Below are 26,800 nucleotides of genomic sequence, written 5' to 3'. Positions count from 1 at the left end.
TGCATCAGAAGTCTCGAATTAATATAAAACTTCACTGTGATATTTCCATGTAGATAACGGTTCACGTTTAGCTCGACATACGAGGGCTGTCATTCGATCATCTAAGAGAAGTCAGACATCGACGAGAGGTTAGACGTTTATTTTGTTTTGTAAGAATTATCTTCATACACCCATATCATCTGAGATCTAATTCCGACTGTAGTAACACAAACTTCACGTTTTTCCCCCTCTTAGCTTCCACTGAACAACCCAATAAACGGAGGCGAGGAAGACCGCCGATTGAACGTCAAAGTACAACACACACCTTTAAAAAAAAAAAAAAAAAACAGGACTGTTAATATACAGTATCTGGAATAAACAACATATTTATTTGTTTCCAGATCAATGCTCTTCCTCGGACGTAGCCGGTACCACACTTCATCGCCCGTGGCTATCTGAAATTTACAGAGTATCTGAGTCTCCTCAGAACATTAGTCAGGCGAGCAGAATATCATCAGGTACACATGAATCATGGTGAACAAATAATTTTCTAATTGACCATACATATTATTTTATGATCACAACAACAATGCAGATTCTGCTAGGAAAGCAAGATTACTTAGAAAGGCACTTTGTGTACGCAAAAGGGAATTGCAATTCACACAAGCATACGATAGAAAGGGTCAGCGTTGTCATCAACTATTCGTATAAATTATAAAATCCAGAACTGGAGTAAAATGGTCACTACACAACTAACACTCTGCCTCATAATATGTTGTAATCAGGGAAAAAGAAAAAAAAAACTAATGACAGATACGAGATAGTATCATGTCCATCGTGCCACGCTTTGCTATGGGCTGGTGAAGCTGTTGGTGGTGATATCAATCGTGGTGAAGGTCAGTTCAGCATTTGTTGCCAACAAGGAAGAGTCAGACTTCCACCTGTGCGAGAAGCACCGTCTCCCCTCAAAGAACTTCTTGAAAGTCATAAATTTCGAGCTCAGATCCGAGTTGCCAACAGTCTGCTAGCATTCACATCAATGGGTGCTAATGTTGATCATAGTGTTACTGGTACTTCAGGACCATTTACATACCGGGTCAATGGACAGGTTATTCATAGGATCGGGTCTCTACTTCCTGAAGATGGTGCTCTGCCAGAATATTTACAGTTATATATTTTTGACACAGATAATGAGCTAGAAAACAGAAAGCGAGCGTTCACTCAAGGTACCTCCTCTTTGGCTATCCCTGACAGTGTCATTGTTCAATTGATTGAGATGATGGACATACATAACCACCTCGCAAAGACGTTTCGCCATGCCCGTGATAGATTTAAAGACACTGGTACTATTGAATATAGTATCACTCTGGTCAGTCAAACTAACCTTGGGCGTCAATACGATCTTCCGAGTGCGAGCGAGATTGGTGGATTGATAGTTGGAGATCTATCTGCAACTTCTGTTGGTAGAGATATTGTGGTGGAGCTCAAATCGTCTAATTTGCAGAGAATCAGTGATCAACACCCCCTGATGATGAGCCTCCAATATCCATTGTTGTTTCCGTACGGAGAGGCTGGCTATAACCAGAGGATGCCATATGAAGGCCCTGAAACGTCTACAGTAAGAAGAGAATACATGACAATGCGTGAGTTTTACGCTTATCAGTTTCAGACTCGGCCTACTGAGGGTATGACGATCATAAAGGGCGGGAGATTGCTGCACCAATATATTGTAGATGCATACACTGCCACAGAGCAAGAGAGATTAAGGTTTATTCTATTGAACCAAAAGAAACTCAGAGCAGATTTGTATAGTAATGTGTGTGACGCTGTGGATAGCGGAGATTCAGATGCAAAAATGCTTGGCAGGAAGATCATTCTACCTTCTTCATTCACTGGTGGACCTAGGTACATGTCTGAAAAGTATCAAGACGCAATGGCTATATGTAGGTGGTACGGAAATCCTCATCTGTTCATCACAGTGACAGCAAATCCAAACTGGGTGGAGTTAAAGGATCATCTGGATGCATACGGTGGCGAATCTGCTAATAGCCGGCCTGACCTTGAATGTAGGCTGTTCAAACTCAAACTGGACGAGATGGTTTCAGATTTCAAGAAAGGAGTTTTCTTTCCTAAAACTTCTGCAGGTAAACACTTTTAGCGGTCTGTTACCTGATTACTTTATATATATTTTTACGTACTGAGATTGTGTTACTGATTCATTTTTCAAAAACCATGTAGTTGTATACACCATTGAGTTTCAAAAACGAGGACTGCCACATGCCCATATTCTATTATGGTTAGAAGGCATTAAGAAAGAAGCAAGCGCCGCAATGATTGATGAGTACATATCAGCTGAGTTGCCAGACAGAGATCTAGATCCTGAGGGTTTTGCATTGGTCGACCGTCATATGATACATGGCCCATGTGGAAAACGTCGACCTAAATCACCTTGCATGGACAAAGGAGAATGCACAAAGGCTTACCCTAAGCCATTATCGGATCATACACACATTGACAAGTCTGGATTTGTCAAATACAGAAGGAGATCAGATCCTAAGCATTTAGTCTTGAAGAGCAACATTGAGCTGGGAAATCAGTACGTTGTCCCTCACAACCTCAGCATTCTTAAAAAATATGAGGCCCATATCAATGTTGAATGGTGCTGCAGAACCAGTGCGATCAAATATCTTTTTAAATACATTACAAAAGGTGTTGATCGAGCTACTGTTCTTTTGAAAGAGGTGGAAAGGGGAGGCAGTGAGAAGGAGAAAAAGAAAGACGGAAAGGATGTGATAAATGAGATAGATAGGTATATGGAATGTCGATACATCTCTGCATGTGAAGCCTCATGGAGATTGTTCGCGTTTCACATACATCACAATCAACCTAATGTTGTTAAACTGCCTGTGCATCTACCAGGGGAGCACCATACTGTATTTGACGAATCTGCTAGATTAGAGGATGTTATTTCGAAGGAAGACGTTGAGAAAACAATGTTAACTGCATGGTTTGTGGCATGTGAAACGTATGAAGAAGCACGAGAGCTGACGTACGTTGAACTGCCTACCAGGTTCGTTTATCACACCTCAGGGAAACTATGGGCCCCCAGGAAAACCGGTGCAGCAATAGGAAGAGTGGTTTACGTCAGTCCAGCGGCCGGGGACAAATACTTCTTACGGATTTTGGTAAATGTTGTTAAAGGGCCTACGTGTTTTGAGGATTTAAAAACAGTTGGGGGTGTGCTTTTTGAAAAGTATAGAGAAGCATGTTACGCGCGGGGGTTGCTTGATGACGACAGAGAATGGCATGATGCTATAGAAGAGCCATCATATTGGGCTACGGGTCGACAGCTGAGACGGTTGTTTGTGATAATCTTACTTTTTTGTCAAGTTATAGATCCACTAAAGCTTTGGGACCATACGTGGAAGTTTCTGGCAGAAGACATCCTTTATATCAAACGAAAGGAATTCAGATTCCCAGGGCTTGAACTCAGCGACGACCAGCTAAAACAATATACTCTGATCGAGCTCGAACAGCTACTGAAGGAGAATGGTCAGTCTCTAGCGGATTACCCTGCCATTCCAGTGCCTGATGATGCTATTCTGACTGAGATTTCTAACACAGTGCTGATGCAGGAGTTGAGTTATAACATTCAACAAGAGACTGAGACGCATAATGAGCTGTTCGAAACAATGAATCTAGATCAGAAAGTAGTATATGATTCGGTGCTTGAATCTGTTCATAAGCAATCTGGACAGTTATTTTTCGTTAATGGAGCAGGAGGTACTGGGAAAACATACCTATACAGGACGATAATCGCAAAGCTTAGATCAGCCAACAAAGTCGTCATCCCAGTAGCATCCTCTGGTGTTGCTGCGCTATTACTCCCCGGTGGTAGAACAGCCCATTCTAGATTCAAACTGCCGCTTACACTGAGCGATGTGTCAATGTGTAATATTCCAAGATCTTCTATGTTGGCTTCGTTGATAGCCAAATCAGATTTAATAATATGGGATGAAGCTCCAATGGCACACCGTCAAGCGTTTGAGACACTCGACCGTTCCCTCCGAGATTTGTTGACTCCTGCAGATCCTACGGCTGCTGACAAACCTTTCGGTGGCAAGACTGTTCTCTTGGGAGGTGATTTCAGGCAAATATTGCCAGTTGTGCCTCATGGAAGAAGACCAGACACAGTCCTAGCATCGATCAGCAAATCATATCTATGGAAAAATGCAGTAGTCTATACTCTTTCCATCAACATGCGTTTGAGAGAAGCAGACAGGGAGTTCGCCAAATGGATTCTGGAAGTTGGTGATGGGGAAGCTGATACCGTCTCCTCTCACAGGAGCAAAAATAAAGAGGGTGAACAAATTGATGTGGACCAAAGATTCATGATCCCTGCAACAGACAAACCACACGAGGCATTAGCAGCTGCAGCATATCCTGACTTCATTCATAATTATCGGAACAGGAAGTACTTAACAGAGAGAGCGGTGCTGACACCTACAAATAGTACTGTTCATGAGCTTAACGCATATATGCTGTCTCAGGTTCCATCAGAAGCAAAGGAGTATCTGAGCTCCGATTCGGTTGAGCTAGAAGCCACGCCAGATGATGATTGGAGTAGCCACTACCCTCAAGAATATCTTAACTCACTTGAGTTCTCTGGCCTGCCTAACCACAGGCTATGCTTGAAGGTGGGGTCTCCGGTAATGATGCTGCGTAATCTTAACCAAGCGTATGGGTTATGTAATGGGACACGGATGATAGTCAGTCGAGTAGGCGAAAGGATAGTAGAAGTTGAGATCATGACTGGCACGCAAGTAGGCGAAACAGTGTTGATCCCCCGGATTCAGCTTACCCCTCTTGACACTTTGCTTCCATTCACGTTTTGCCGACGTCAATACCCACTGCGTCTATGCTATGCGATGACAATCAATAAAAGTCAGGGGCAAAGCCTCAAACAAGCTGCTTTGTACCTCCCTAGATCGGTCTTCACCCATGGCCAGTTGTACGTTGCTTTATCTCGAGTGACATCACCGGAAGGGCTTAAGATATTAAACGATTCCTCTGATTCAGATGGAGCTGATGGAGTGACAAATATAGTCTACAAAGAGATCTTCAAGGGCCTCTGTAACAACAAGGTTTATATTGAACTGGTTTTTGTTAGTGTGTCATTTCAATTCGTATTGTTTCAGATGCTGACTAGATCTTTATGATTGCAGGGGAAAAAAGTTCTCGAGAACGAGCTTGAGGTGAACTTCACGCTAACATTTCCTATGTTATATTCAGTCTGTTATGTTCATGCAACGACTGATGAGAATTTTTTTTTGTCGCAGTGATGCCAGACAGGGTCGAGAATTAGAAGTTCATAATCTGTAACAGACATTGGCGTGTCTGTGAAGATAATGTTTCTTCTGGAGCACGCAATGAATCATGTTTGTTATTTAACTTTATGGTTTACCACTTTTATTTTCAGTCATTACAATAGCATTTAAAAAAAACCGGTTTTATCAATCCGGTTTATTTGGCAAACTATTTCTAATCTGTCTACCAGAAAACGTAATAGAAAGCATATTAGTTGACACAAATATCATACGGACATGTTATTGTCTTTAAGTATGTATATTAGTTTCATGATACTTTCACTGATTCTTAAAATTAAATATTACAAGCAAATAAACCGACATAACAAAGCAGACCAAACTTGAAATTGAATAAAAATTTACAGGTTCATCAAAACATGCCCGTACTTACAAAATTGTATAGATTACTCAAATGACTCAAATTGCATCTGAAATTTTCCCAACACTTATCAAAATCTAGATAGACACTGATCTTAGAAACAACTTACATATACTTCTCATTACACGATACAGGCAACACTAAATAAGTCTACGAAAAGGAAAACCGTGCAAGCTAAAAAAAAAAAATATAGATGATGATCCACTTCTAAATTTCGCGTTAAAAAACGTAATCCACTTCCAATTTTCGCGTAAAATATATACATATAATAATCTTGCACACTTTGCATTACGTTTTTAAAAAAAAAAAATTAATCTGCTTAAATTTCCGGTTTCAGTTATTTGGTTATGACTATTGCTAATAATTTTGGACATTAATGAGTAAATTTTTACCAGTTGTTTTGCAAGTTTTTTTGGCATGCTCACATACAAAATAATTTTTGAAATTTCCTTAAATGAAATAGTTAATATAATTAGGAAACTATATGTTCTTGCCTTTTTAAGAAAAGTTCTACCTTAGCAGAAGGCGGTTTCAACACCTGTCCAACCAGAGCAAACGCAGCGCATCGTTTAAATCCGTATTTTGGAGCATAAATTGTTTAATTGGCCTTATCACCATGCAGCCCATAATGTCACGGATTTTTAAAAATAATGTCACTAAACGCAACGTTTTGGATTAGGTTCCGCTGGGACCTTCTCGCGTCTATAGCTTGAAAGGCGATTCAACTTGCGCATCTGACCTTCCGTCTCCTTCGTCGCTAGATCTCAGAAACCGATAATTCAATCATCTTTAATCACCCCCCCCCCAATTAATCTATCATCCACGATCTGGGTTCAATGCGATGTGCAAGGCATTTGAGTCGACTATAAGAATGTATGCTTGGTTCTTCTCATAAACTACATCTCTTTCGTTCTAGATCTAATCAGAAAAATACAGGTCTATGGCTAACGTTTTGGTTTTCCTCTCTGATCTCCAGGCCGGTCGCTCATCCTCCACCGTCGAAGTGCGCTTGCTCCGCTCTTGGGAGGCTAAAAACATCCGCCGTGGTGGAGAACGCATGTGCGTCGACATGCTCTTGCTTGACTCTCAGGTTATGTTTTACATCCACCGTTTGTTTAACTATTTACCGATTGAAAACTGTGCACGTAACCGCCGTCTTGAATCCACATTAACTCCATGCCGATCGAGATTTGTTAGATTTATTTACATATATTTACATCAAATTTGTTATATTGATTTACATCAGATTTGTTAGATTTATTTAAATCAGATTTGTTAGATAGTTGTATGACATTTGCTAGATTTCCTCACGTAAGAATTGATAGATTGATAGATAATTATATATTTAATCAATTATGTGGCACTTTCGTTTTATCTATCCGTTTTTTGTTAATTGTATTTGTGTTTGTTTAATTTCAGGCGACCATGATGCCGGCTACTGTGAACGTTAACCGTCGCGCAGCGCACCAGACTAATCTTGAAGCGGGTTCGGTCTACTCCCTGACCGGTTTTGAAGTAACAAGTTGTAACCAGGATTACCGCCTCTCGGACTCTTCTCTACTAATCCGGTTTAGCGACTCCACCACTTTCGAGAAGATCACTGAACCGACTGTTCCGATACCTATTGAATCATTCCGGTTTCGTAACTACAGTGAGATGCTTGGCCTTGCTAACTCCAACAACCAGCTTCCAGGTAATGCTCTTCTTAACATCTCCTCTGACTACATATTTGGGTTTCTGATAGTCTTTGTCACAGATCTCATTGGGGAGATAACTGCTGTCAAGAGTACGGTCACTGACCCTCCTCTGGACAAGAACCGTGTTAATGCGACAATCAAGATGGACAAGTAATTTTTTATGAACTTTGTTGTCTTAGCAATCTTTTTGGATGTCGTAATTACATTCTTCTTACTTTTAAGCCTTCCCACAATGCAGTGACACATCTGTGACTATGACCCTCTTTGACGCTCAAGCTGTGAAGATCCATAACCAGCTCGAGCAGATGAGTGTAGATCCAAGGGTTTTCGTTGCAACCAGTGTGAATCCGAGAATGGTGGGAGGTAAGCAACCAGTATAACACAAACAATGCTGCCTCTGTAATGATGACCGAGCTCATACATACTCTACTCATAATGCAGGACGTCTGTTTTTTAACGCCACAGCCGGCACACACATCCATTTCGACAAAGAAACAGTTGCAGGGGAAAGTTTGTTTTCCAGGTAACATTTTCTGATGCATTACTTTAAAACATGACCTGACTATAGAATTCCCTATTTGTTCATGTATGTGCCTAATGACATTATTATCTTCGTAAGCAGATTGTCTGAACAAGGCACTGGACGTGCGCAAGTAGCACGGCTGCTAAGGAGTTTTGCTAAAGTGGAGACGCTGAGCATATCTGAGCTGAACGATTTTGTCCTCAATGCTTCGTCTCAGGTTTGCTATCATAGGTGTAATGCTCTATATGGAATGTAAATTATCATGGTCGTATCCTAACTTTACAACCATGCAGGACATTGATTTCATTTGTACCGGAAAAGTTACTGGAATCAAGTTGGACAAGGGGTGGTGCTATATCTCCTGTGCAAGATGTTTCAGGAAACTCCACCGGTCAGGCTCATCGCTCACGTGTCTCTCCTGTAACAACACCGATGCAGTTGGTATCCTTCGGTATGTACTGACTCTGATCAGTTTAAGCATCTACGTTTAACTTGCTGTGTTATTTGATACATTTGTTCTACGCGCTAGGTACCGTGTGGAGATGTCAGTTGCAGACGAGACTGGTGAGGGTTTGTTTGTTGCGTTTGAAGGAGTTGTGGCGAAACTCCATAACATGAGGGCCCATGAAGCTGCCAACCTCTTGGTACGTTCTTCAATTCTGTGATTTATTTGTGAGCTGAATATATACTCAAACAATCGTATCATTGTACATGCAGCCTGGTGATGGTGTCAACCCCGAAGAATCTGATGTCCCTCAGTTTGTTCTAGACATGGAGGGGAATACATACATGTTTCAGGTTAAGGTGGGTCCATACAATTTCACGGCAAATAATCACAGTTTCACCATCACACGCATTCTCGGTGAGGGTGACCCTGAGCCACAACCTGCGTTCGTTGATGATGTGAGACCCTTATATTTGCCCTAGAGTTTGTGTTTTTTACTGCATTTGACTTTTCCATTCGATAGGGTGGTGCTGATGACAATGGCGACGACAACAACGATGTGTAGAATCTGCCAAGTTGCATGCATGGAAACGCATATTCCCTTCTAAATAATAATGAAGTTGTTTTTTCTTTATAAACCAAGTACGCATTTCGTTTTTATACTTTGGTGTTTATCTTTGTTGCCATCTGAGTGTTTCCTATATACACAAGTATGCATTTCGTATTAACATATTTCATATTTTCTATTATTTGTTACCTTATACATCAAACTATATTTATTATGCATAGCCAATATTCCGTTTCTTCTTTTTTTAACTTATAGATTCTGAGCTTATACAATAGAAGACAAATTTTGGTGATCAAATAGCTTACTATATCTTATTATTAATAATTGACTAAATTACCGTCATGACCACACGACTCAAATCCCACCAAACCTGCTATGACAATGTGATGTTACTTTTTTCCCCAAAAAAAAAAAATATTAACTACTCTCTCTGTTTTTAAAAGATGCATATTCTAACTTTTTCACATATATTAAGAAAACTCATTAAATATGCATTGTTTTTTGTGAATAACAATTTTCCACAATTTTAAGCCAATAGAAATTCAATAAACACCATTAATGTTTTTGAAATTTACAATTTTCCATAAAATCATACATTGAAAAGTAAAAAATGTATCTTTTTAAAACAAATTTTTTTCCAGAAAATACATTTTTTAGGAACGGAGGGAGTACAATATAAGCCAACTACAAATAATAGAGATTGCATACAGACAATATAAGCCAACTACAATATATATTCGTTTAACGCAACACAGCACTTTTGACTACCCAAAATTGTCATTGTACCAAGTAACAATACCAGCATAATTAATTAGCCTTTGACCGAATGTTCAACATTGCAAAAAATGGTTTCGTCAAACGCATTAAATTTTTGTTACCTGTTATGTCATTGTAACTGTATCATTCATCTAAACCAAAGTCTCCAATGTAACAACAATTACACGAAACTGCCTCATTAAAACCCCATTTACAAACACTCTATATAAACATCCAACCAGTGGAAACATACATATAAAACCTGTTATTTCAAAAAACAGCAGGTGGAAAAAAACACTATAAATGGTATCTGACATTTCAGAACACAATTATGACTCGGACGAGAGCATTGGTAGTTCTGAAGAAAACTCCTATAACATACCCCCAACCATCTTTTTCAAGAATCAAAACCTCAGTTACTTTGTAGCAGAACCACTCCGTATGCTATACAACTTCAATGATTTGAAGAATGAATGTTTGGTTGCTGGTAATCCAAGGGCTCACTACATAGAGGGGTTGCTTCAATATTTTCAGTGCCGTAAATCTATCAAAGGACTTGACCATCTCCGTCAATCCGCAGATGGAAACTATGATAACGGTACCTATATTTATGGTATTTTAATGTTGTGCAGGGGCAACTTCGCTGATGGACAATATTACCTCGATATGTTATCTTGGAAAACTAATCAAGACAGAACTACCCGATGCTTGACAATGCTTAAGCAATCCCTTAAAGCAATCAGGGTCAGTGTGAAGGCAAAATATGTAGCAAATACAGACACAATGGAACCCTTAGCAGATTGCAACACTCATGCGATGGATAGCGCATGCGAGGATTGTTATTACTTTAAGAAGATGAAAGAATTTGTTGACTACATTCGCAACAAAAAACAGTAGACAACACAGATTGGTTTTTATGTTATTCAATACGATTTATTTTACAGATGTTTTGTATTATGCTTATGCCTAATAATATGAATTTGACAGCCTCCTACACGAGCCCATAATGGAAATTCGGAAAAACAAATAATTACTAAATCTACTAAGATAAATTAAATATTGTTCTAATTAAAATAAATTAGAAACAAATAAAGTATTAAATACGTTAGTATTAAATCAAATTTGTGGAAGAGAGATAAGCGTCTATTTTGAACATAAACCAAAAAATTCAAAGAAAGCAAACCATAAGGCAAAATTAGTAAAATACAAATAACAATACTATTCATTTAGCCACATTGGACCATATTGCTGGAATATCATAGTCGCCCTACTATCGACACTCAATCTCAAGACGTATCCATAATCCATTAACGTTACAATCAAAAATAACAAGGACCTAAACTATAGTACTCTTAATAATTATTATATAAAAACCCTCAATATAATTGTATGATGTTTACTTCCAATACAATTGATATGTAATTCACTTAGTAAAAAAACCATGCAAAAAAATCCAAATAACATGAACTATATATTTCCTTTTAACTGCCTCTTTACAGATACAATGACAAAATCAAAACTACAAATCATCAAAAACCTTTGATTATAAAAAACATAAAAAAAAAAACCTTCGAATATACTCACCAAACCAAACGTACAGCATCATACCGAAAAGACACTTACTGTGATTATTAACGCCTTCAATGACACTAGCCCACTAACGTCAACCCAATACAACACTATATATAAAAGATCTCAAGTACTCATATTATCATCTACGAAAAACAAAAAACCTTCAACCATGACTACACATAATACGATTCCAGTCAGTCGAATTCCCAAATCAACTCGACTCACTCCTTACATAATGTCTTTGAAACGAGCAAAAGAATACTCCATATCTGACGTCCGCAGGTGCCTAAACGCTCAGCCAGGACAGATAACACCAACGGAATGCAGACGAATCTGCAAACACGCCCGCCTCAGAGAGCTCACCAAAAACCCTCTCCGTACGCTGCAGTCTTACAAGAAAGAGATGCAGATATGCCTCAGATACGGCAATAGAGAGGCGCACTATGTCGAAGGAATGAAACAGTACTTTGCCTTGCGTCATACTCGGATAGGAATGCGACACTTCAAGATCTCTGCGAGAAAACACTTTGACCAGGGTAATTACCTACTCGGACTCCTAAAACTGGTTTCAGGTGACCACAATGAAGGAATGAAAATTCTTGACATCTTTGCCTGGAAAAAAAAAACGCGCACCGTTGACAGGCTCTGGATGCAATTAAAGCAATCGTTACGCGAGATTCAGATCATCAAGCTGAAGTCATATGGCACAAACCAGATACTTCTCATGCCATCGCAAACATGCAACCCCAGCGAACTGAATAAAAGGTGCACGAAATGTTTTCACTACAAGGAAATCGAGAAGTTTTTGCAGTTGGTCTACCGTGGCTAATGTCCCATAAGCTTGGCGTTTTGGTTTATTTTTCCGTTTTCCTTTCCAGCCACTAACATTAAGTTCATTATACTTTAATTTTCCAAAATTAATGCTATCGTCACTTGCATACCCTCATGATTAAAATTGCCGCTAGCTAAAACTTTTAATTCATCATATTAAACAAAAATAGGAAACATGGTAGAATAACTAACATATATCTACAATAACTTTATTTGACAAGAAAACACTATAGGTTTCTTGCACAACACTTATCAATTATTACAACCCCCAGTTATAGTAAAATAAATTTATGGGCTTTAAAGTTCAAAACTATCTGGAGCCGATCAGTTGGGCTTTTCTGTTGTGCAAATTATTACTGGATAAAATTGCCCTTACAATATTGGTCCGAATAGCCACTTATGCTTCTTATACTTCAGGCAGATATATCAATTGGGTTCTGCAAGTGAAGAAATGAACTAATAAACATAGGTTTGAAAAAAAAACAATCTATATCCATTTGATAAAATACACAGGAATAAATGGAAACTGTAAATCAACTTCTTTAAAAAATAAAAGATTTCTTCTGAACCATGTGTTCACCAAGTTTGAGACCTCATAAGAGAGTAGGAAACGTTAATATAATTTCTAACTTAATTTTTGACTTCTTATAGCATTGCTTTCCACAAAAGTAACACAAAAGTAACGTAAAGTTTAAAAATCAAAAATGTATGAAGTTTAACAACAAATAAACTAATCTTTCAAATCACAAAGTTAAAAACACGGAAATAAAAATAACAAAACCAATTAATAAATATATTTTAATATAATTTTAAAAAATTGAGAATATACTAAATATTATTATGGGCTTATATCGCTACTTGAAAAATGGGCTCATGGTTTGGTAAATCTGCCGACCCCGGTTAACTGTCATTCATCTTCCAGCCCTAAATTCTCTATTCACCCTGTGCATTTCGTCTTTCACTTTCCAGAGACGGCTACGCGTGACGTCTGACTCTCCTCTTTCCGTATGAAACAAACGGAATTGTAACGTCCTCTTTATTTCAATTAATACATTCGCCCACTACGAAATCTTGAATGCGGCGTTCATCTCTCTTAGACAGTGTCAGATCCGTATAAATATGTGAGTTCTTCCAAAATCAAAATCATCCTATACTCTATCTCTAACGACATACTCAATAGTGTTGCTATGGCTAATTCAAGAATTTACTTCTCTGACCTAAAGCCTGGCCGTTGCTCATCCGTCGTGGAGACTAGGCTTCTGCGGTTCTGGGAGGCTAGAAGCGCCAGTCGTGGGGGTGAGCTCATGAGAGTTGACATGCTACTGATAGACGTAAATGTAAGTTCGAGTTTTTAATTTTTTTTTTTTTTAGTTTAATCATTTTCCAATCGTTTCCGATTGTTTCGTTTAGTTTAAAAACCTAAAAAAATATATATATAATCTGTTTTCAGTCTACCATGGTGCAAGCAAGCATCAATGCTCCGCGCCTTCTAAAATTCCAGGGAAGGCTCGCCGCCGGAAGGACGTTTGCCCTGTCCGATTTTGACGTGGTCCCATGTACTCATACCCGCATGCTTACCGACTCACCCCTGCTGATTCGGTTCAATGGTACTACCGGTTTTGATGAGATAACCGAACCATCCTTTCCCCTTCCTATAGAAGGTTTCAGCTTCCAAAATGAAACAGACTTGCTTAGAATAGCAAACACCAACACTCGGCTACCAGGTACCTTCCTAATTCTCACTAATTTTGTTAGCCCTATAACCATCTTTAATATTAATATAAATTTGCCGCAGATATTTTAGCTGAGATTACTGCTGTCAAGAGCACTGTGCATGATCCTCCAAAAGGAAAAAATCATGTTATGGCAACAATCAAAATTGATAAGTAACTGTTATTCCACAATATTATTTATATAATTAGAAGAAAGGCACTTCCCTACGTAGAACCCACTAAACTAATTTCTTCTACGTGCAGTGGTAACTCTGCCACATTGAATCTGTTCGACAATCAAGCAATCGATTTCCACAGAAGACTTGAATCCATGCGTGTTGATCCAATGGTGATTGTTGCCACAAACATTAACCCACGAACAGTTGGAGGTATTGTTTATTTTAAAACTATCAATATCCAGGATAGATATGTCATTGTATCTAAAGATGTTTCCCCTCTTAAATATACTGATAAACACCCTTTCTGTAGCCCATTTGTCTCTCAACGCCACGTCCGGAACACACATCTACTTTGACCAGGAAACCACAGCTGGTCAAACGTCTTTCAATCGGTAGTTGGGCTTCTTTCTAAACATCTCATTTACATCAAAGACATAGCCTAAATGCGAACTGTCCATGTATATGTATATAGGTTGGTCACAAGATCCACTGGTCTCCCACCTGCAGCTCCACTTCTGGGAGAGGTTGCAAAAGTCGAGCCCGTAACCATAGCTGAACTCAACAGCTTTGCTATCATCGCCGTGTCTGAGGTAAACCAATTGCATTGTTAGTTATGTTCTCAAGTAAGTTGGTCCTAACTATGATCTCTTTACATTAAATATAGGATATTCAGTTCATGTGTACCGGTAAAGTTATTCGTGTAGACTCTGATAAGGGCTGGTGCTACGTTGCTTGCTCTAAATGTGGAAGAAAGCTCCAGCGCATTGAATACACCTTCAAATGTGTGCGATGCAACAACTCTCATGCTGTTGGTGTTCTCCGGTATGTAGAATTACATCCCATACGATTGTATTTCTCGCCGTGAATTAATAAAAATATAATTTCCTATGCTTATCTTCAGCTACCGAGTCGAGCTTGCAATAGCTGATGACACTGCCGACGGTATCTTTGTCTGTTTTGATGGGGTAATGACCAAGTTGCATGGTCTCGAAGCACGTGTAGCTGGACAAGTGTTGGTAAATTTACTATGACTCTCACCACCATATTCGTAAACATATTACTGAGAAGATTACTTTACCTTTCTAGGATGGCGAGGCGGGGTATCCCGAGGACTCGCATATGCCCCCGTTTGTTACAAGCATGGAGGGGAAAACATACACTTTCCATGTCAAGTTGACAACTTATGATTTCACATCAACCCATCAATGCTTCACTGTCACCCGTATTCTCGCGGAACATGAACGCCTGCCACCACACAAATTTGACACTGTAAGTGTGTTGCTATAGTTGTGTCCAATCTATTTGACAACGTTCTGAGTGTCTGTAACATCTATCAGTATCAAGAAGAAGTTGCTACTGATGGTGCCAAGGTCGAAGGTATTCAGCCAATTCTTGCAAATGTCGACTCCGGAAGTACTGGCGGTGAGACATCCTTGATTGCTGTTAATAATCCAGTAGGGCGTGTACCAAATAAGGTGGACGACGCATCTAACCACATCCTCAAGAAAGCTCCAAAGCCTTAGGTTGATAAACTAAATGATAGAGAGCCTGTTTTAAAATAATGCTTATGCATGAACTTGCCCGTTTAATTTTCCCTTTTTATATACTTTTGAGTTTTTCAAGACTATTACTGCTCTATTTTTATTTTAGTTTTCTATTCAGACAATAATTATTTATTTTCCCTAAAATATAAAGCAAAACTGGTATCTATCGTATAGTAAAGCCATAGCCTATAATCCTAAAACTACTATAACTAAAATGCAGTGTTTTGTAAATTGTAAAAAAAAAACAGCTTCATTATCACAAAATAACTCTCCTTTGCCAACCAATCCCGCGCGTAGCGCGGGTTTCCCCTAGTATTCACTATAGTATTAACTCATAAATTCAATTGTGTCTCACTCTTTCTGTTGTTTTCTATTAAAACAGAATACACAAATGTTTTTTGTTCGTGATTAATAAATGTGAAAGACACGATATTTTCGAATTTTAGTTTTTTAATGTTGGTATTTGGTATAACTGGATTGTGGAAATTTATCAATTAACACATAATTCTTTTTGAAACATTGTATATATGTAATGGTATTGTATTATTGTTATTGTAATGATTTATTTGTCTATTTGGACTATCATCGTAATCTTGATTAGTGTCAGCTTCTGCAATCTTGAGCATACAAACATGACAAAAAAGGAGAGTTAGACTTCTTTATCACATCTTGATTGCTACATAATCAAATCATTAAAATGAAGAACCTGAATATTCATGTTACACACAAAATAAAATGTAAAATTTGAGAGCACTAAGAGGCTTAGATAAGAAAAAAAAACACATAATTACAAATTCAATTTAGTATTATTCGTATATTTACAGTAACGTATTGCTCTTGAAACTGTAACTGTTAAATGTCCAAATTTACCAAAGAATCTGCTGTAGTAGAAGTTGGAATCAGATTATGACATGTTTTATCACATGGATATGGACAACCTATTTCTTTTGCTCCATTTCGTCTCCCGAAATACCAATCTCCGACCGTCCTAGCAATTGTCTAAAACCAAAACCAGACACGGTTAAAAACTATTGTAAACCGGAACCAGAAAACCAAGAATGAAATTCGGTTTAGTGTATATACCTTATTATGGATCCTTGGTGAAGTGGGAGATAGCCAAGTTTCCTGTAAAGCACTCTGACAATGATCGAAGCATGAGTTTATAAACATCCCTCCTCTAGTAGAATTTCTGAAGAAATTCATTAATGCTCCCAACATATCTGTCCTAAACCCTACAAAAGAAAAAACCGATATTTCGGTTTAGTTCTTATTTCTACCGGTTATCTATTTACATTGTACCAATTGGGTTAAAACCTTGGAGTGCATCGAGCTGGTGTGGATTACATGCCGTCACATTAAGCTTGCAGCGCTTCCAACGCCCAGTTAAGTCAGCAGAAGGTGGTACAAGCCCATGATGGAACTGTTTTAACAAGTGTAAAATATATAAACCGGTTGAGTTTAAGATGGCAAGTGTAATATTACTAAAGACTTACCAGCTCATGGTAGAGTTAACTAGTCTAGAGAGTATAAAGAAAGAAACCTGGAAGACATCGTAGGCTGAGTTTAAGATGAACATTGGTGTTCTAATGAATCTCAACGCATATTGCGGGAAAAAGCACTGCAAAATTGAAGATTTAATTTAATGTAAATTAGAGGTTTAACTTCGTAACATGAGTTCGTATATTTGATATTTCGGATTGTACCAGAGATGGTTCGGGATAGAACGCTCGTGTGCAGTTTGGATCAAGGTTCTTTTGTATACCCTACAGAGTTTATTCCACATAATTCAAGAAAATCAGAAAAAAAAGGTTTGAAAACTTGATAGCAAGAGACAAGAGTTGGATCTCCAGTGTATACCTGTAAAGACACAAGCTTAGTGTAGAAAGATCTCATTGTCCGGTTTGCTGCTACATCGATTCTGTTAAACCAGGATAAACCATATATGTTGGTAAACCGATTCGGTTACCGTATAGACCAGAGATTTAAAAAAAAAAATATCTGGTCAAGAACACTTACGCGTCAAGAAAGAATCCAGCGTCGCTCATGCACTTAACGTTGGCGGTTCTTGGAAGATAGTTCTTGAAGTTGTCGCAATGCAAAAATGTCGACAAACCACCAGCTGAACAACCGGTCAGAAGAGCCTATGTACCGGTTATATTTGTAAAATTAACCGGTTTAGTAAAACACATTAACAATGTAGTCTACCATGTAACTCAAGTTTTAAAAAATGAATATATATCTTAAATTATCCTCGATTGATGGTTAGTTGGAAAGCATACATTTAGTTAGTGAAACTAAACCGAAATACCGAACCAAACCGGGACAGTAATTTTTTTTACCTTGCGGGCTTTTGCTAAACCTTTGGGTAGAAGGTCAAGAATGATGGCCTTCCATATACGTTGTCCTCTGAAATAAAGCATTGACGTCTGTCAATACATCCAGTTGAATAAAATATCAGTAATTAACCACTCACAAACCAGATCGTTGGGTACGTTTTCCGGTTATTGAAACCGATTTAAGAAAGCAAAAATTTATTTAGAGCGAGAAACGAGTAGTTTAGATATATTTACCCCGTTGCGAAACTGTGCGTCTCCCGCAAACGAAGCTCCATCGCAATACCTTCAGTTACCTTAGCCTGACTTTGTTCCAGTTGTAAAAATCTGATATAAAAAATAGTATATATTATAATACAAAAATAGAATAATGTGTAGACCAACCAATGTGCAGCTATACTTGTAATAAATAAAAATAGTTAGTAATCATAATGTGTATACGATACGTGAAGCCTTTAAAATAAAGTCTATACGATACGTGTGTGTGCTCGTAAGGAAGGGGACAAAGACAAAAGCAAACATGGAGAACAAAGCCAAAGTTATTATTTATATCTGTATATTTTATTAAAGGAAAGCTGAATTTTACAGAAACATTTGAACCATCACGTGAAAGAGACCATAACCACAAGCAAGCATGTTCCTTAATAAATTATTTAATAGATTAGCTTTATATTCGTAATATAATGGATTTGTTATACAAGAATGACCTGGATTTAAAGAGGCGTTATTGCTCAAGATTCCAGTGAAGACGGCGGTTTTGCTCATAAAACGTGTTGAACCTCGACGGGTCTTTGATCTATCCACGCATGATGCTATATCATTGCACCAACCTCCTCCCTGTAACCACCTTTACATATTAATATATATGGAGATAAACAGATCAAAGACCCGTAAATAAACAGATCAAAGACCCATAAAGTTGTAAGGCGTGAGACACGATCCAGCTATAGCTCGAGACACTATGCTGCTCTAAAGTTCCTAAAACGGCTCCGTACTAGGTTTTGTTCATGAACATGTCCCAACACTTTTTATTAGTGTGGAAATTAGTAGAAATTAATTACTAACATCGACTTGTGTAGTGCCCAGCTACTTGGTTTCATTCTAATAGAGTTATAACGTATAACCCAACAAATATCTGATATACAGTAATCATTGTTAAATCGTATTAAATTTATTTTAAGAGCTAGAGTAATATTTTTAAAATAGGCAATTTATTAGAAACAACTACTCTGTAAATATGTGTGATTCTTCTATATGCTTAGCTAGCTGTATTCAATTAATTTTGCCTATCTACGGAGTTGGTTACAACAGCAATACTTCAAGTAGTGAGCTAAATTAAGGAGTGCCCAATAAAAGAAAATTTCTTAACCAAATGGCCGCCTGATTTCAATATTCACTGCTACTGACTTGGTAAAAATATTATTTAAATGACAAAAGCATTTTAAGAATATTTAAAAACTGGTTTGTGTACATGTGAAACATTTAACAGACTAGAGTAATATGTAATGAAAACTAAGTACCTCAAACTGCAAAAGCCAATTGTTTGATCCAGCACCGAAGCCTATATCCAAGTGATAAGCCGGTAAGCTACCGTCCAAGCAAACTACAAAAAAAAAAAAAAAAAAGCAAAACATATAAATCCAAATGTAAGAAAATAAAAAAAATTGACGTGAGGAAAGTCAAATTAATGACCCAGACGATAGTGACTATAGAAACAAGTTGAGAGTGGTAAAATTTTAATGATGATGCGGTTTAAAAGTATAGTGAACTCATAACAAAAAATAATATATTTAAACTTTTTTTTTCATCAATTTACTATGAACAATATATGTATTATGTACACGACAAATGATTATGTTCAGTAAAAAAAAAAGACGACAAATGAAAAAGGAGGAAAGACCGAGGACATACAAGCACCAAGAGCAGCGGCCCCTCGAACCAGTGTCATGCTGACTCGCCGCCCTGGGTCGCCTGAAACAAGCGGCGGCAGAGATGAGGCAACAGAGACGAGAAGAACCATCGCCGCCATTAGATCGAGAAGCCGCGGCGTCTTCATTGTTTTAAGGTGTAAGGGGTTGTTGAATTAGATGCTTGTGTGTTTATCTTCTTGTTGTGTGTCAAGAAATGAAAATTTGATAGCTAGATATTTGAGATTCTTGAGAGGGAAATGGAAACGTTTATATTTGTAGATATTTTACATAAATATAATGGAAAGTTATTTGGTGAAGAAAGGGAAAGGAGAGGCCAAGTGGGCAAGAGGTAAACAAATGAAAGGGAGAGAGAGCTTAAGATTTTGATAGGCACAAAGAAACTTTCGTCATGTTATATATATATGCAGATACAAATATACATTCACAATTCGTCACATGGAGACAGAACTTATCTTTCATGTGTGTGTGTAAAGAGAGACATCTGACCAAAAATTAAATTATTTTACTTTTTATGTTCTTTGTTTTGTTTTTATTTACCTACATGAAAAATTCAAGTAAGACTCCACATTTGATTTCTTATTTTCAATGACTTTCACAAACACCCACACGCGAGTTAATCTAGTTATGTGTAGAATAGACAAACATAGTGCGTAGAAAGGAACAAACAAATTACAATGGGAAATGAATGTCTTTTTTTCTTTTTTTGAAATAATTCGGAGTATGGAGAATTGGAGATGGGTCACCAGCCGATGGATTAGCGTCGGAAATCAATCTTTGTAGATGTCTTCTGGATTAGGTTCACCAATCTTGTATAATTATATCTTTTTTTTTAAACAATATTATGTATTTTAATAATTCAGAATACATGTAAACAGATGTCAACGGGTACATATGACATACTATTTATAAACATTAACTTACATTAATTAACTAATCAAATGTTTGTTATTTATCATTATGTTTTCATTTAACAAAAACACTTGATTTCTTAAGTCAACCAAGTTTTATGCAAATGTATATATTTTATTAAATTAAACTGACATTCGTTTAATCATCAAGAAAGACAAAAATTAATTGTTAGTTATGGTTGGTAGCCATTATGAAGTAGTTTGGTCCTGAGGTCCCTCCTTATTCTCCAAATGCACATGATGTTTTCTTTGCCTTTGAAATGAAGCTGCCAAAAATTTATAAAATCATTACATTTTGTCCATGGAATGAACTTCTTTTTTTTTAACACTGAAATAACCTTTATTCATGAGTTTGTGGAGATACATGATCTCGCGATTGGTTCCAAATAAAACCAAAAACTTTGGAAAGACATAAAAAATAACAATAAGAGCAGATACCAGTAGGTACCATATAGATTTAAGTCTAGACATCCGAAGGGGAGAGATAACCAATGATCCCAGACCTATCAACATAGCTTTCAACGGAGGCAAATGGAATGGGATGCGCCGATCTAATAAGCATTGGCAGCTTCAATATCATTGTGGTTCGGAAGCCAAGCTGGCCCATGCTGCGCAATGTAAGAGTGGTAACGATGTCCATGGATGACACTCATCGCAATTCCAGTAGCTATTATATTCTGCTCTTGCAAGATGAAGCAGAGTGACCAAGACTCAAAGGACTGCAGACGGAGCATGATGCTTGAAGCTAATGATTGGAGCTCAGGGAAACGATGGGGGATAAGAGAGAACATCGTCTTTCACTTCCGATACTGAACATTCAAAGATAATGCGCATGTTACTCAAACTAGATATTAATGAAGTGCTCTCAAAGTTAAAAATTAAAAAACAGAATACACATAACTATAACTAGATATTAATGAAGTAAAATTCTTAATTTTATATAATCAAAAAGAGAATTTGAGTGATTTTAAGATTTAATCTATTAATAGTGAATATAGTGTACAAAGAAATTTTCAGAAAATTTATATTTATGAATTTTCAAATGAAAACATAAATAATAATTGTTAAAAATATAAATAATAAATTATCATTTTAGTATTCTAATTGGTACAAATGTATTAATAAGTAATTACAAAATATTTTTGCCCGCATGCACGGGCCAAACACCTAATTCTACATAAATGAATTAAATAATTATAATGAGTTATACATACAATTTAAATATATGTTACATAGAGAACATAAACATATATAAATTCGAGCTCTCACGTTAAAAGTTAGACGGTTAATATCGTTTATATCGTTAATGAATAAAATATATAATTGTTTTTAGTATATAAATATATAAAATATATAAATTACCTACAAAATAAAAATGAATTATATTGAAATTATTTTGATTAGATAAGTGATTAAAATTAATAATTATAAGAATTATCTAAAATTTGAAAACTATATTTTAAAATAAAAATATAATTCATATATATACTGTATTGTTATTTGAAAATAAATTTTAATATAACTCTATAAATTAATAATGTTGCGATTATGACAATTTATTAATTTATAGAGTTATTAATTTAAAGAAAATTTCCATTTTTGAAATTATATATTTTTTAAATATTTTAATTTAAAGAAGGAAGAAAAAATTATTTCATAGTAGTATATATTAGTTTAAAATTTATAGATTTGAATTACATCTATTTTTATGAGATTATTTTATACATTTTATGTATATTGAATACATAGGAAGTATACAAATGAACTTTTAAATGTATTCGATAAAGTAAGACCAAAATACTGAAATGAAAAATAAAAATTAGAAATACAATTCATTTTTAAGATTTAAAACAATAAATTGCTTTACTTATCTATTTATAAAATTTACATATATCGTAATTATTAATTTATGATCTCATTGAAACCATATATTTAGGTAGGAATTTTCTAAATATTATTATCTTATTATTTTATCGAATTATTTCATATTTTACACTGACCGAACTTGAGACCGAAAGAATTTATTAATTTACCGTGTTTATAATTTATTGAATAGTAATTTATAGAATTTCTATTGCAATTTGGTTTAGTTTGGATCAGTTTGGATTCGGCTGGGTCGATTTGATTAGGTTTGATTCGATTTTTTGTCCACCCTTACTTTTTAACATATTTGCCTAGAAGATGTACAAATGTAAAAAATACATAAATTAAATTGCATAAACTAAATTTTTTAGTAAATACAATATTGTTCAGTAAAATAATATATGCAAACCGAACGGTGTCGTACCGGTTCCATCGCGTAGGCTTTCTCCCTACAGTTCAACAGGCCTAGACCAAGGCCACTAAAATAAAAAATTTGATATTTTTATTCAGGTTACTTTAGGAGTGAACCGGTTTGAAAATAGATCAATGTTAGTTTATTGGCATTAAACCATTCGCCAACTCAATTAAGTGGAACCTAATCGGTTTAGTGAGTGGTATCGACGGAGAAGGAAACTTTTTGTGATTCTGTGATTCCACCGCTCTCGACGAAAATCGAGCATCTTCATCATGTAAGTTTTCTTCTAGGGTTCGTTGCGCTCCTCTGTTGTGTTGCTGTACAACAAAGAAACACGCAAGATTAGGTTCCCATAGGGTTTTGTTTCTGAGTAATCGCAGGTTAAAAACGGGTCAACTATAATTAGATGGTGTATCTATTCTATTAAAACAACAGTATGACCCATTGATAAAGGTCAGCTTATATCTAATTCGTCTGTAAACCACATATATACACCCACTAAAAAGAATTAACGTGTAAAATAGCTATGGCATAAGTGTATAATTACGCAACATCAGAAATTCAATATAATTATCAAATTCTCTTACTAATAATTTTTTTTAAGTATTTTACACAAATATGATTATAAAAAAAACACATATATGAAAATTAAATTTCTAGAAAAAATGTAAAATAAAAAATAAACCCACCCATTCAAAGGCGGGCTAGAATCTAGTTAATATTATAAAACGACTGTGTATAAATACAATGGCATTTGATGGTAAATATTAATCAGTAGGATTAAGTACTAATTAGATTTTAATCCGCACGTCCGTGCAGATATTTTTTATTTTATAAATGTATTTAATATTATTATAAGTGTTTTAAATATAATTTCTATTTTAGTATCATATATTGTGTAACTCTGTAATATTATTGTTTATATTTCTTATTCGGTATTATTAATATATAGTGATTTGTTTAATACTCCCTCTGCTTTAAAATATAAGTAGTTTTACTTAAAAACACTAATATTAAAAACACTAAAATATAAGTAGTTTTACTTAAAAACACTAATATTAAGAAAATTGTTATCTTTTAAATTGTATCATTTAACCAATTATAAAAAAAATCTAACATTATTTTAATGGTCACACAATATCCAATAAATGAAAAGATGTATTGAAATATGTAAACTACTTATATTGTGAAATGATTTTTTTTTTTTGCTAAACTACCTACAATTAAAAACAGAAAGAATACATTTTACTTTATTATTAATTTCTTATTACTTACTAATATATTTTCGAGTTAGGTACGATAAAATAACAATATGAAATAATCAAATAGCTAACATATTTTGAAATATATTTTTTCTTTAATTTATACATTTTGCTATAGTACATTCTTAAAATCTATTTATTATATTATTAAAAATAAATATGTTTAAGATAATTCATATTTACATGTTGTGTTTTAAAAAACCCTAGATTTCCATCCGCACAACCGTGGGGGTATATATTTTTATATTTATATATATAGATATTTATTTTACATAATTATTATATATTTTTAATGTTACTCACATATTTAAATGTTTGTATAATTATGCCAAATATAATAATTTTATAGTTTTCATGCTATAAATTAAAATCATCACATATATGTTGCTTATTATATATTTGTCTTATTGAATTTGCGTTTGATTACTAAACTAAAATTTTTAATGCATGAAACAACATATATGAAAACAATTTTGTATTTAATTTATTATAATCATGATCCGTAATTCAAATCGCTAGATTTTTTTAGTAATTTTTTAATGTTTATTAATTTTGTATAATAAATTACTGTATATTAAAAAGTTTAATATAAGTTAAATTTTTATACATGTATTATATAGTTTACTAATATTAACCCGTTCTACCAACATATTATATTTTTAGCATAAATATTTTATATTTATGAAAATAAAATATGTTAACTTATCAATTTAAAATAATTTTATCATATTTTGTTCAATATAACATTTTTATTTTAAAATGATAGATATTATTATAAAACTGATAAAATATGATATAATTTTATTCTTTTAGTAACATTTCATTACTAATTACGAAATTAGTTGAAAATATTATATTCAATTTATGACAATTAAGATCTTATTATAATCTTTTTCAAGAGATTTGTTAGAATTTGTTTTTTAAAATTAAAATATATTATGATTAAAGTAGTTAAAAATATTATGTATATTAGCATTAGTGATATACATTTAATATAAAATTTAAATGATGGTCCAAATAAAAATATCACTCATCAAAAAATCATGATTTTTATTTTAATAGAAAACAAATTTGAAAAAAAATAAAATTAAAATAAATATTTATTTCTAACAAAATCTTTAAAAATTATTAGTAAATGTATTTGTGAAATTAATTAATTTCATTTTATTTAAATTTTTGTTTATAAACCAAAACTATATTCAATTTTAATTTCTAATTATATTTTATGATAATTTAAATTAAAACTAACTAATTTTTGAAAGTAAATTTAAAAAGATTCTTAGAAGATTTTAAAAATATTTTGTTAGAACATTTTAAATATATTTATTTGTATTTCAAATAAAAAATAAAGATATTAAAAGATATAATAATGAACTTATGTATAATATGATATTTTCTAGGAATGGTCCAAACTAAAAAAATCACACATGAAAAGAAGTGATGGCTTCTGTTTTAATATATAAGATACTTTAACATGTATTATATTAGTATTTTACGGAATTTATAAGTAAAAAAACTGTTTTGTTTAAATAATATAGCAATACTATTTTAGTAAATTTTATACATAGTAGCATCTATCATATTATTTTAGTAAATTTTATTGATATATGATATTTTTTGGATGTTATGATATTAATTTTTCTTTTTATTTTGAATTAAAATTTCAAAAGATTAGGTTGCTTTACTTTTTACAACATATATAGTTTTTTTTCGTGGTGTATTTCAAAAAATTATTTTTTATTATCAATGATTTTATATTTTTAAAAAATTTGGAATATTATTATTTTGAGTTTGAATATTACACTTTGAAAAATTACACTACTATTTCTGAGTTTGGAAGATTTACATGAATTTTGAATTTTTTACTACATTATTTTAAAAACATTATTTGAATTTTCGATAATATTTTCTTAGCAGATTTTGATATAACATAAAAAAAATTAAAATTTGATTTATCATTAATATTTTAAATGAATTACTACAATTTCATAGTTTTGTAATAACCTATTTTAAATAGTATATGAACTAAACGTTATTATATACTATTATATATATTTGAATATAAACATTTTAAACAGTATATTGTTAAGAGTTTCAAAATAAATAAAAAAGATAATATCTAGTTGAAGATATAAAAGTTGACCTATGTTAATAAATTTATTTTTGTATAAAACTATTATATAGTTTATGAATTTTAATCCATTTTAAGGATGTGTTACAATTTATTTAAATGAAACAATTTAAAAAATAAAATATGTCAATTCACCTATATAATATAATTTTATCATATTTAATTCATATAGCACTTCTATTTTTTTATAATACATAATATATTTATAAAATTTATAAAAAAATAGTATATAATTTTATTTTCTGTATTTATAATAAAATTTTAGTTAACATTGATTTATAACAATATTATATTAATAATTACGAAATTAATTAATATGTTTTTTATAATAATATTTAAATTTTTAAGTAAGATTTTGTTAGATTCTTTTTCAACAGATTTTGTTATAATTAAAAAAATAATTTCA

At 34.2% G+C, this 26,800-nt stretch overlaps 5 protein-coding genes across 5 annotated transcripts; 4 read left to right on the top strand and 1 right to left on the bottom strand.

The window, feature by feature from the left end:
- Nucleotides 1-2,263: 2,263 nt before the first annotated feature.
- On the top strand, nucleotides 2,264-5,975 carry LOC103855081. The gene has a single exon (XM_033284467.1). It carries the CDS (start codon nucleotides 2,310-2,312, stop codon nucleotides 5,196-5,198), a length of 2,889 nt encoding a protein of 962 aa, XP_033140358.1. The 5' UTR covers nucleotides 2,264-2,309; the 3' UTR covers nucleotides 5,199-5,975.
- A 603-nt stretch (nucleotides 5,976-6,578) lies between these two features.
- On the top strand, nucleotides 6,579-11,307 carry LOC103854884. The gene is made up of 11 exons (XM_033284536.1): nucleotides 6,579-6,597; nucleotides 6,701-6,814; nucleotides 7,144-7,417; nucleotides 7,481-7,571; nucleotides 7,660-7,784; nucleotides 7,863-7,944; nucleotides 8,041-8,161; nucleotides 8,238-8,395; nucleotides 8,474-8,588; nucleotides 8,662-8,847; nucleotides 8,913-11,307. Exons 2-11 carry the CDS (start codon nucleotides 6,782-6,784, stop codon nucleotides 8,952-8,954), a joined length of 1,227 nt encoding a protein of 408 aa, XP_033140427.1. The 5' UTR covers nucleotides 6,579-6,597; nucleotides 6,701-6,781; the 3' UTR covers nucleotides 8,955-11,307.
- On the top strand, nucleotides 10,017-10,610 carry LOC103855080. The gene has a single exon (XM_009132040.1). The coding sequence runs from the start codon at nucleotides 10,017-10,019 to the stop codon at nucleotides 10,608-10,610; it is 594 nt and encodes a 197-aa protein (XP_009130288.1).
- Nucleotides 11,308-13,001: 1,694 nt separating the features above from the next.
- LOC103854883 lies at nucleotides 13,002-15,717 on the top strand. Its single transcript, XM_009131851.3, has 11 exons — nucleotides 13,002-13,237; nucleotides 13,340-13,453; nucleotides 13,567-13,840; nucleotides 13,912-14,002; nucleotides 14,093-14,217; nucleotides 14,318-14,399; nucleotides 14,480-14,597; nucleotides 14,672-14,829; nucleotides 14,909-15,023; nucleotides 15,094-15,276; nucleotides 15,345-15,717. Exons 2-11 carry the CDS (start codon nucleotides 13,421-13,423, stop codon nucleotides 15,528-15,530), a joined length of 1,365 nt encoding a protein of 454 aa, XP_009130099.1. The 5' UTR covers nucleotides 13,002-13,237; nucleotides 13,340-13,420; the 3' UTR covers nucleotides 15,531-15,717.
- Nucleotides 15,718-16,075: 358 nt separating this feature from the next.
- LOC103854881 (pectin acetylesterase 9-like) lies at nucleotides 16,076-22,015 on the bottom strand. The gene is given in 13 exon segments (XM_009131850.3): nucleotides 16,076-16,550; nucleotides 16,635-16,783; nucleotides 16,866-16,971; nucleotides 17,092-17,169; nucleotides 17,255-17,314; nucleotides 17,409-17,469; nucleotides 17,568-17,692; nucleotides 17,891-17,977; nucleotides 18,122-18,181; nucleotides 18,183-18,211; nucleotides 18,592-18,721; nucleotides 19,405-19,487; nucleotides 19,796-22,015. Coding segments are annotated over 13 exon segments (1,260 nt in total). The 5' UTR covers nucleotides 19,941-22,015; the 3' UTR covers nucleotides 16,076-16,403.
- Nucleotides 22,016-26,800: the final 4,785 nt, after the last annotated feature.

This window comes from Brassica rapa, chromosome A02 (genome assembly GCF_000309985.2).
Source record: "Brassica rapa cultivar Chiifu-401-42 chromosome A02, CAAS_Brap_v3.01, whole genome shotgun sequence".
Classification (NCBI taxonomy): Eukaryota; Viridiplantae; Streptophyta; class Magnoliopsida; order Brassicales; family Brassicaceae; genus Brassica; species Brassica rapa.
The sequence above is the reverse complement of the archived record's forward strand: the minus strand, read 5'-3'. Positions and strand labels throughout refer to the sequence as shown.